Here is an 11,914-nt window from a genome sequence, read left to right on the forward strand (position 1 = left end):
GGAAGAAAATACAATGACACTCATAACTAAGACGCTTCTATCAAATATTTCATCACCACCACTGGGAAAAGCTACTATTTTTCTATCAACATATGAACTGTATTTAGTATACAATCAAATACAAATGAGTGGGACATGTGAAATGCATGTATTTACTTGACTGTGCTTGCCACTCTGAAGAACAGTGCCTAGGGATTAAGCATACAGTCAATGCTCTATTGATTTTCTCACAATGAACATTATGGCTCACACAACTGGCCATTTGAAGGGAAGATAGCTTCTATTATAGTTCATTTTTTAAAATGTATGTTGTTAAAAGGTAAATTACTACCTTCCTGATGGGACACTGAAAAGACAAATATATTTCTTAAAATATACACAGATACTCACAAGTTATTTAACAATAACAAAAGATGTGTTGACAACACAAAATTTATATCACTTTACTATGTGTTTCTATATTTAAATACATATGCTTAAATGCTCTGTAGCTGAGATGGATACAAACTATTTTTAAGCCTGTTTTAACAGGATTAAGAATGTATGAATGTATAAATATGATACAAGTTAGTCAGAAGCCAAATCTCTAATCGTAAAAAATCACTAACACATACAAATAAAAACTGACATGGAATTATAAAGGTATCTTCTTGGAATTTAAAGCACTAATTGATCAGTTCCACAAATCCAACATATGGCCTAATGCACATTTGTTTCATTTCATTTTCTTAAATAACACATGATAAACATAAAATAACAGTTGCTCAGCCATTAGTGAGTTCCACACTAGAATTGAAATTCATCACACACCTGCCTGCTAGAAATACTGGAGAACAAACTGAAAATAATCTTAAACTACCAGCCGAAAACATTTACATTAATTTAAAGTAGCACTTAGCAATACAAACAGTAAAACAAAAACAAAGTCAAAATGAAAATCTGAGTAGTAAAACATGAATAAATTATTCTAGCATTTGTTAAAATTATTATCCTACAGAATTTGTTAAAATTTTTCTATTCTACAGAATTTAAATTTTTAACTTAAAAATAACACAGTTTCCATTTAGGTCATATTTTAAACCTTCCCATAAAAATCAGTAATACAGAGATTATATAAAGACGAAACAACACTAAATTAGCTGATCTTGTGTGTGTATGTGTGTGTGTGGGGGGGCAAATCTACCACAATACATAGCATGTTATATAATGTACATGTGTCTTATAGCTTCATTTAAAGAAAGTCCTAAATCAGATTTCCTATTGTCAGATTTCCTATTGTCAGATCAGTAATGAAATTTAAAGTAATTTGTAATTTATAAAAGCTTTAATAAATTAAAGTTAATGCCACATCTTAAACAGTATTTGTATGAGACATGATTTTCTTTGGTAAACTAAAAAACGCTTAAGGTTTAAAAATATAGTAATATAAGAGACAAAGGAAAATTTAAGTTACAGAATTGGATTAATAGAAATACTAGCTTGTCAGGTGTGTGAGTACACAGCTTTCATCCCAGTATTTGGTAGGCTGAGAGTTTAAGGCCAGTCTGAGCGACATAAAAGACCCTGTCTCAAAACCCCATCTTCCCCCCAAAAGGATCCCCCCTCCAAAAAAAAAGAAAAAGAGGAAGAATACTATCTAAAATTTAAAGCACAATTACACAGGCTAATATTACCTAAGTATAATATAATACACAGATAGTACGTAGTTTTTAAAACTTTATGTAAAAAACATTGTGTAGAAATTCATTTCGGCTCAAAGGCTGCTATGAGAACAATTGCTATGGAATTTAGATAAGAATTCTGTGCTTACCAGGGTAGTCTGTTATTTTCAAATTATAATCTATGCCTTTGAGGAGTGGGGAAGTTAAGGTTTCCAAATGTTCTTCTAGGAATTTGTTCTATCTAAGAAATGAAACTTACACCTATACAAAGACTCTTATGCTAATGTTCACAGCATCTCTACACAAGTGTTGGAAGCCAGAGGTCTATCAAATGGTGACTGCATAAACAAAAATATCCTCACAATGGAATAGTATTCAGAAGTAACGATAAAGCATTAGGATGTAGTGTAGTAGGAATAAACTTAAAAAATGTCATGCTAAATGACAGGAAGCAGATGCAAAGTACTAGACACTGTGTGATCCTGTCACTATGAGATGAACACAACAGACAAATTGATACACACTGAACAGATCTCTGCTTACCTAGGGATGGAACTCAGACCAGGAACTGCCTATAAATGGGCTTGGGATACATTTTTTTTTTTTTTTTGAGGATGAAAGTGTTTAAAAACTGGGTTGTAGAGAAAGTATGCTGAGTTTTGTACAGTTATTATGCGTAACTGGATTATACACTTACAGCAGGTGGTTTTCATAAGATGCAATTTACATCTAATTTATACCATTACAAAACAAAATAAAACATAGCATTTTCTGAAGAAAAACGTTATTCCATTTGTTAACTACTTATTGCATTGTTATTCCCTTCCTCACAAAAATATAAGCAATTTATCTAATTTCAATAAAATATAATTACATCTCTATAGAAAAAAACAGAAAACACTTCGATGATAACTTACCAAACTACATGCCTAGATTATAATCTTAAAGCACTTGCTCAAAGAATATTTATAAAGAATTGTGCTAGAAAAATGTATTTAGTGAGAGCAGCATGAGATAGTTAGAAGATGTAGTGACTACTCTTTCCTTTTTAAGGAACCAAGAATCTTACTGCAGAAGTCTAAATGTTCACAGGTCACCTGGCCTCAGGCACAAGCTTTAGAAAAGTTGCTCTCAACTTGATTAGTTAAGTCTTTTGCCTCAAGGAAAACCAGTTACAAAAGAGTTACTTGTGCCTCAAGGGGTATAAATACTACAGATGTTTGTGTAACTGTCAGATCTTTTTTTTTTCTCTGCTAACACTAAAGTAAATTCAGAGGGAACTATTCCTAAAGAGATTATGTCAGATGAGTTAACACAGAAACAAGGAATAGGTAAAAGGTGATTTGCTGTGAAAAGACAGAAATGATTTTTGTAGTTAGAAGAAGTTATCACAAAATTTACTGACTTCTAAGATAACATCCAGCAAAAAAGATAAAGATGTTGGGAGAATAAAGCAAGCTATCTTTACAACACATTCTTGATGTGTAAGACAAAACTAGTTGTTCCTTAAAAGAAATCTTCTAGAATAAATGTACAGAGTAATAAAAGCTTCTTTCAACACAATAGATAACCTAAACTAGAGGAAAGGCCTGGACCAATGCAAGTCAGTTCTCGTTGTAAAGCAAAGAGCTTCAAGATAGTATTACAACCTGACCAACTGGGGTATTCAAATTAAACAATTACAATGAGAACCAGAAAAGGAAGCTAATATTGTAGGACTAGAATTATTCCAGACCATATATTTGAAGAAAAACTCAGAATGTCTCACCATGTAATTCTGGGGATTGTCTAGAAGACTGTACTAGCCACAAACAAACCAGATATTTAGCTATGTGCTAATGTGCATTTACTTAAGACAACACAGTCAAATTTCCAATGTTGTCCACTACTGTCTCATAAAATCAATCTGTTGAACTCCAACCTGCATTATTACTGCTTGTTCTTTAAAGACAAACAAGTTCAGAATGAAACAAGCATACAAACACACAAACAAACAAAATTTGTTTATTTTACCTGCAATGATTTCTGTGTGTATATATGAAACTTTTGTTTTACTTAATTACATAATTAATTAAATAATTAATAATAATTTAAAATATGTTTCTTTTTATGGGTATGATTGTAAGATCTCCAAAGACCTTGCAACTGGATCAACATTCCACACATTCTACAAAACAGGAAAGGCCTCTGTAAGTCACTAGCACTATAAACCAATTTTCGAGTACATATATTACTGCTCTTTGGAAAAAGGCAGAGGCATGTCTGAGGGAGGGACTGCCTCTTGTCTAAGGTTACCAGACACAGTCACTGTAGTAGACGGAGGGAAGAAGTCTAAACAAACAAGAAAAGAGGGGCAATTATCTTTTACTTCTATCTTCTACATTCATGCATGTCTAACAGTTTATCACCTGGGCTATCTGGAGGTAAAGAAACATCAGGAAAGTACACACAAGATAAAAAGATAACCTCAAACACTTAAGAAAGGGGTCTACTGAGAGTAGTGGGTCCATGAAATACACAGGGGCTGTTTATCATATACTGTTAAGAGTGGCATAAACACCCATGGTAAAAGTCTTTTCTAATGAAGAAAAACTTGCTAAATTTATGACTCATGATCCTAGTCTGTAAGTACTAAATCACTCTAGGGAATATGTTCAAAAGAAATTGAGTTCTGCTCTACAAAAGACCGTAAAGCAATGCATTTCTTGGAAGAAACAAACAAACTCTAACTTAAACAGGACTTAATTCTTTCCTTTTAAAGGCATGAGACTTTGCCCATCCAAATTCAAAAACACAAATGCACTCACCTCTGCCTTCTTTCCTCATCCTTTAAAACTTCATAAATGGCCACCAACTAAAATAAAAGCATTACTTTAAAATAAAAATACTGACAACTGTAAGAAATCACATAGGGGGTGAAAGCTCTATAAAGCTCATGCAGAAACCCCGTGTGCCAATCTACGCAGTAAATAGGAACAATCCAATTACAAGTAACATTTTATGTTTTTGGAAGCACATTAGATGTTTAAAGACTGCTTGATATCAAATGATTTTTTGTGAAAGGTGTAAAAGTAATAGTAAAAATATTTTAAGAATAAGAGCATAATTTAGACAATATTACGAGACATGTTTGTAAAACAGTACTCCATTAAAAAACAAATAAAAATCTAAATGTTATATATTTAAGATACTTCATGTTCAAATGAAAATATTCTACATGTAAGTTAATATTTCTAGCATAAGCATATTAGTTAATACAACTGTCATTATATATAAATAAAACTGCATTTTACTTACTTGTCTAAATTGAGTTTCTGCATTTTCATCTTTATTCTTGTCTGGATGTAAGGTTAGTGAAAGCTTACGATATGCTTTTCTGATGTCTGCAGATGAAGCATCCTGGGTTGGGAGGGGGAGGGGAAAATACAAAGCAAACTTTGTCAAAAAGAGAAATTCCCAGAACCTTATTAAGATCTGAGAAGACAGCCAACCAAGTGCAGGACCCCAGGCAATGTAATTTGAGCAGTCAGCCTAACAACCAGGCTATGCAGCCAGCCTGACCCACATGACTGAACAATTATTCAATCTAATTTGGCTCTCCTCTTAACTTTTCATTACCATACAGTCATTCAAAGAGGTCCGTATTTGGCAAAACTTTTCCAACACTTTCCTCCCTAAAATTAGTCAATAAATCTTTTCCAGTAATTAAGATATAAGAAAAGACAAATTAAAAATTAATATATCTGTGTACCGTCAAAGAACTTTATTATTTACTAGGGAATCTTAAAACCAGTTTCTGAAGCACAAGCTTACATGATAGTTTCTTCATTTTTATTTAGATTGAACTCATCATCCAGCATCAACTTATGGAATCCCAATTTTACATGTCAAAAATGTTGATTTGAAGGGAGGCAAATTTGCATTTATTTGAAAACAGATGCAATTACAAACAGTTATGTACTTTAAAGGGCATTTCCACCATCCCTGACTCCCCAGTCTGTTTTTTTTTTAAAAAACAAAACAAAACAAAAACACTACCAAAAACCTTTCCTGTTACCCATGCTTTACTAATACAGTTTAAAATACACACAAGGTCCCAGTGGATAGTGCTTTAGATTAGGTAGATGGTAACATAATAGTATCTCCTTTGCGCAGATACAATAAGGAAACATCATTTTTGTGGCTAGAATAAATACATACCAAAGTTCAAAACTTCATTTCCACTGTATTTAAAGAGAGATTCCTGAGGCAAGTGACAGTAAAGTAACTTAATGAATTTGTTTGATAGCCATTTGTCCAATTAAGTCCTAAAACTATTTTACTAAGTGGTTCCAACAACTGAAAACTCAAACCAACACAAAAATCTATATGCCAAGGGCCAAATGATTGTTAAAGATTTGGAGAAAAAGAGACAACCCCCACCCCTTACAATTAGCCTGTCAAAGCTGTTCTTTATAAGCCATTATTTCCACAGGGTGGGGGTGGGGTGTGTCTTGTTGCTTCAGGCTAGTATGGTCCTAGGTCAGAATACTTCTCTGACTTACAATGTGCCCGTGAGCTATAAAACTAACAGTAAAACTTGTAGACAATATATTTGTATTATTTTATTTTAAATTTGCTTAAGGAAAGGCTGTATTTGCCATAACTGATGACAGGTAATACATAAGGAAAGGGGTGGGGCTGTTTAATGGAAAGGTGTTGTGAATCCTTTTGTCATGCAAAGGGACCATGTGTCAAATGAATAAACACTCTAATTAGAAATTTAAAATCACATATATAACATATATGACTTGAAAATAAAAATGATTACTGGTCATCCAAGGCATTTCCTTGCTTCTGGTCTTTCCTCAAATTTTTGGCCACTGTGTACACCCCAAATAGAAGGACAGCCAGATAGTTCTGTCTCAACACCTCCAAGAGTTGTAACCACCTTCTGTTTTCCCAGTGTTGTAATTTTGTCTCTCAACCTTGCTGGCCTATTCTGCTGGTCGCCCACATAATTATTACACTTGAGGGTGCAGTTCACCATCCTTGTGTTCTTGTTTTTTACTTGGCTACAAAACCAGACTATCATCTCCTAAGGAGCTGGCCTCACAAACTACATGCAAACACAAATTTTCCTCTAGAGAATCTGCCCAATAAGTAACATGCCTTTTCCTGTCTAAAAAGACATCCTCGGGGCAAGTTGTATCTTGAGATAACTTATTCATTTATTTAATGTCAGACATTTAAGCCATCTTAATTTTAGCCACATACAAACCTATTGTATAAGTATAGTTATTGAGCCCATTTTGCAAACAAGGCAGTGAAAAGCTAAGTAACATAGTCAAGATATATTTTTACACAAAAATGAACACAGAATTTGATACAAAAAATACTACTTTAGTGTCAAAGTTATGTTGGCTGATTTATTTAAGATTTAAGATTCAATTTGTAAAAGGGGGAAGCTTTGGGGAGGCAGTGAAAATAATCATTACCATCTTAATTTGATAAACACTGGGTACATATATCCACAAAATCATAAGGTATATCCCATGAAATTCTGCTTCTTCTTCCTCCTATGGTTGCTGGTGTTTGAGATGAGACCTCACCCATTGTGAAACCCACTCCGTTGCCCATGCTGTCTTCAAACTCCTGGGCTTAAGTGCTCACCCTGCCTTAGTCTCCCGAATTCTTAGCTGGGAATCCAGGTATATAACAACTCAGCATCAAGCTACACTATAAGTTTTAAAGGTTAAGTGTCTGATGTACCTCTACTAGAGATTGAGTTCAGAATATTCCTCTATTAAATTCAGGAGAAGAGACCATCTAAAATCTGGCTTACTGAGAAAAAAATTTGACAGGGTGATTAGTGAGTTGACCATTGTTGGTATCAAGAGATGCACTACATTAATTTGTCATTATTCCTTCTAAATGTGATCTAGCTCACTAGCAGGCAAATAGAATTATGTTAACACTTGGATAACCTTTGTAATGAAGAGACACATTGTCAGTCTTAACACTTTTTAATGTAATATATGCTCGTCAAAATGGAAAACCGTGATCAAACCTCAGTGAAAAGGTAGGAAAGAGCTCTAAGGGCTGCCCTGCCGCAGAAACAGTGAATAACCTGGCAAAACTGTCAGCATCAACTTTATCTGAACTCTGGAAACCAATCAAAGTTTATGGCAATCAGACAGCATGAAGCTGATTCTCAGTGAGGGTTCTGAAGGCACCAATCTCCATTCCTGGTATGAGTTCCTAGTATAAAAAAAGCACAGCTGACCTTGTTCTCAAAGAATTATGGTTGTTCTAACTTGTCTGTCTGCTTTGATATTTTTAAAGACTTTCCCCATTTTTTTTTAAAATCAGTTTTAGAACTCTGAAAGTGTACAGACATTTGTCAAGAACAGTAAAGGTAGCCAGTAAAGTATTCTGTGGTTAAAGGATCATACCACCAAATCTGATCAACCTAAGTTGATCCCTGGAATCCACATGATAGAGAGAACTAACTCCCTTAAAATTTCCCTTGCAGCATCCACAGGGTGCTGCAGTGCATGTGACTAAATGTTTGTATGCATGCACACACACAAGAACCATATGAACATATGGCCAGGAACCAAAGGCTGGACAGCCTAGAGACCCAAGATAAATCCAAACACAATTGGCCAAAAAAAAAAAAAAAAAAAAAAAAAAAAAAAAAAAAAAAAAAAAAAAAAAAAAAGAAAGAAAGAAAAAAGAAAGAAGGAAAGAAAAGAAAAGAAAAAAAAAGGTCAATGATTCCTAATGATATCTGCTATACTCACAGATGGTGCCTAGCTCAATTGTCATCAGAGAGGTATTGTCTTAGTGTTCTATTTCTGTGAAGAGACACAATGACCACAACAATTCTTATAAAGGAAAACATTTAATTGGGGTTGGCTTTCAAGTCAGAGGTTTAGTTTAGTCCATTATTATTATGACAGGGAAAATGGCAGTGTCCAGGCAGATATGATGCTGGAGAAGGACCTGAGAGTGCTACATCTTGATCCACAGGCAACAGAAGACTGCCTTACTAGGCTTAGCTTGAGCATATGAGACCTCAAGGCCCACCTCCACAGTGACACACTTCTTCCAACAAGGCTCTACCTACTCCAACAAGGCCACACCTCTGAATAGTGCCACTTTCTATGGGCTAAGATTTCAAACACATTTTAGTCTACTGGGCCATTCCTATTCAAATCACTACAGGCAACTGCTTCAGGCATAATCCAGCAACTGATGGGATATGCAGATGCAGAAACCTATAGCCAAACACTAGGCAGAGCCAGGAGAATGACCACAGAGGAGGGCAAGGAAGGATTACAGGAGCCTGAGAAGTCAAAATCACCATGAAAACAAGGCCCACAGGATCAACTAAAAAGGGCTCATAGGGGCCCATAGACTGAAGTAACAATCATGGACCCTGTGTGGGTCTGAGCTAAGTCCTCTGCATATATGCCATCGCAGCTTGGTGTTCTTGTGGGACTCCCAACAGTAGATGCTAGGTTTAGGGATGGGGAGTCTGACTCTTTTGTCTGCTCTGGAACCTTTTCCTCCTACTGGGTCACATGAGGGTTTGTGCCTAGTTTTATTGTAAATTGTTATGCTATGTTCTGTTGATTCCCTGGGAGTCCTGTTCTTTTTTTGAAGGGAAACAATGGGGGAAGAAGTGGATAGGGGTGGTGCTGGCAGATATGGAGGGAGGGGAAACTTCAGTTGAGATGTAATGTATGAGAGGAAAAAAAAGAAAGGAAGAAGGAAAGGATGAAGAAAGGAAATAAATAAGTTAAATGAAATAAAGCCCTTTAAAGGGTAAGTAAATCAGTCAGTAGGTAACATTTGGGAAGAAAGACTTTGGGAAAATGTCTCTGAAATGTTCCCTCATATTCCTTGGTAACTAGAAGACTGTACATGTCTACAGACGAGCATATACTCAGAAAGACCAGAAAAGAGACTGAAGTTCTCACAACCAGTTCATCTTCAAATTCTGTGTAAGCAGTGAGCACAGGCTAAGAAAGAGTTGGCAGTATCCAGCTCAGCACTGAAAGCATGCTGTAAAAGTTAACTGGGTGTGGTGGTTTGAATAAGAATGGTCCCAAGAGACTCATAGATTTGCACGCTGAGTCCCCAGTAGAATTTTCTTGAAGGATTAGGAGGTGTGGCCCAGTTGGAGTAGGTATATCATTGTTGAAAGAGGTTTGTTGCTGGGGGTGAGCTTTGGGGTTTCAAAAGTCCAGTGTCTTGGTCTGTCCCCACCACACAATACAACCCCTCTATGAATCAGAATGTAATTCTCTTCCACAACCTTCCTGCTGAAAAGGTCAGCTCAGGAACTTTGGTGAGGTCGTGGAACTCTTGCTCCTCCAGAAGGGAAAGGCTAATTAACATTCCTTAGACCACAGGGAGAACTGACCTTTGGGTGGGGACACATTCCCATTGCCCACCTTCAGACAAGGGAAGTCCTTGCCATCTCATTCCCTAAAGACCAATCAGTTAAAAAAAAAAGTCACACTGTTCTGCCAATCACATTGTGACTAATGGCTGCTGCCCTGAAAAGTGTATAAAAGCACACTGAATGAGCTGTGTGGGGTCGCCGCCTCTCCTTTGGGTCTGGGACGACCCCAATGCACTGGAAGAATAAATTCCTCTTGCTTTTTGCATCAATTCCAGCTCCACATGGTTCACTCAGGGAGTCCCCAGTAAGCTAAGGCTCCCCGGAGTCTTATACTGCCATGATGATAATGGACTAACTCTGAGGTTTAATGCTTCCTTTTATAAGAGTTGCTTTGGTCACACATAGTGTCTCTTCCCAGAAATAGAACAGTGACTAAGACACAGGCCAAGACTGGGATAGTCTCAGTCTGCAGCTCACTTCTCTCTCTGTCTCCTTTTCCTCCTCCCCTCTTCCATATGGCTTAGGGATCTCTTTCAAGTCATTAGCTAATAACTAATCTACACAGAGTCCAATGGCCACACATAGTCAAGAATGGACATTTTATAAACTTAGTTTAGAATAGTCACTAGACAAATTGCACAAACTCTGAGAAGGTGGGAAAATATAATTACCATGTTATATATTTAAAATGTTTAGAATTATAGATACATTAAAAACTGATAAATCATGCAAAGAAAGAGGAAAATTGGTAGAGACACAGAGAAAAAATAAATTAATAGCAGTTGTCGAATAAAGTCTAAACATTGGATCTAGTAACTCTTAATATGGTGAAAAAGCATGTACAAACTACTAAAGAAAAATATGGGAATACTTTCTCTACAAAACAGAATATCAGAAAAAAAGATGGAAATCTTTAAAAGGTTGTAAACAGAACTACATCTAGACTTCAAAAATACAGTAACTGAAACGGGAATGTCACTAGGTTAACCTCAACAGCAGATCTGCATAGGCAGCAGACAGACTCAGTGAGCGTGAGAAGTCAACTGAGATTATCTGACCTGGAGACAAGATGGAAGGATGAAAGAGAAAACAGATCCCAGAGACATTCAGGACACTATGCAGAATACCAACATGCATATAATGAGTTCAGGAAGAAAGAAGGATGCACTTCAAAAAAAAAAAAAGCATTTTTAGGGGAAAAAAAGGGAATGAAAATGAAAACTTTTTGGAAGACATGAATCTGCATATTTAAGACTGAAGAAGCATTATATGGGGTAAAATAAAGAAATCCAACTCAGAAATACTATCAACAAAGTACAAAAAAAAAAAAATCAAGGGCAGGTATTACAGTGCACACCTTTACTCCCAGCACTTGGGAAAGCAGAGGCAGGACAATCTCTGAGTTGAAGGTCATTACAAAAGAAAACTAAGAAACAAATAAGATATAAAATATACCCATATGCCTATGCAGATAAAACAAACACATATATAAAGCAGTAATAGACAAGATGGATTAAGATCAATTTTAAAAAAGAATTTGAGCATTAGAAGACCATTTTCAATTAAATATTAGAAAACTGTATTCTAGAATAAAACAGAAAAGCTTTTTAGAGAAACTTTTTTCAATTATGTTTAGAATGCTTAAGACTGACACAAGAAAGTCCACAAAATACAAAGATTTTTATCATTTTGTACTGATAACTTAAGGAAAGTCTTCATTTATTAAAAATTGATTATAGTCTGAGTATTGTGGCACATGCCTTTTAATCCCAGCCCTGGGGAGGCAGAGGCAGGAGAATTTGAGTAGGCCAGCCTGGTCTACAGACAAATTCTAGGACAGTCAGGGCTACACATAGAA

The 11,914-nt window shown here is 35.6% G+C and overlaps 1 protein-coding gene across 1 annotated transcript in view; it reads right to left on the reverse strand.

The window, feature by feature from the left end:
• The window catches only part of Dnajc1 (DnaJ heat shock protein family (Hsp40) member C1), a 199,953-nt gene that overhangs the window by 104,905 nt on the left and 83,134 nt on the right, over positions 1–11,914 (reverse strand). The window contains exons 2-3 of the mRNA XM_031369105.1: positions 4,959–5,060; positions 4,469–4,515 (exon numbers count right to left, since the gene is read on the reverse strand). Of these exons, the coding sequence (XP_031224965.1) occupies positions 4,469–4,515; positions 4,959–5,060 (149 nt within the window). The remainder of the gene's footprint in view (positions 1–4,468; positions 4,516–4,958; positions 5,061–11,914) is intronic.

The sequence above is a fragment of the Mastomys coucha genome, unplaced genomic scaffold, assembly GCF_008632895.1.
Source record: "Mastomys coucha isolate ucsf_1 unplaced genomic scaffold, UCSF_Mcou_1 pScaffold15, whole genome shotgun sequence".
In the NCBI taxonomy this organism is placed as follows: domain Eukaryota; kingdom Metazoa; phylum Chordata; class Mammalia; order Rodentia; family Muridae; genus Mastomys; species Mastomys coucha.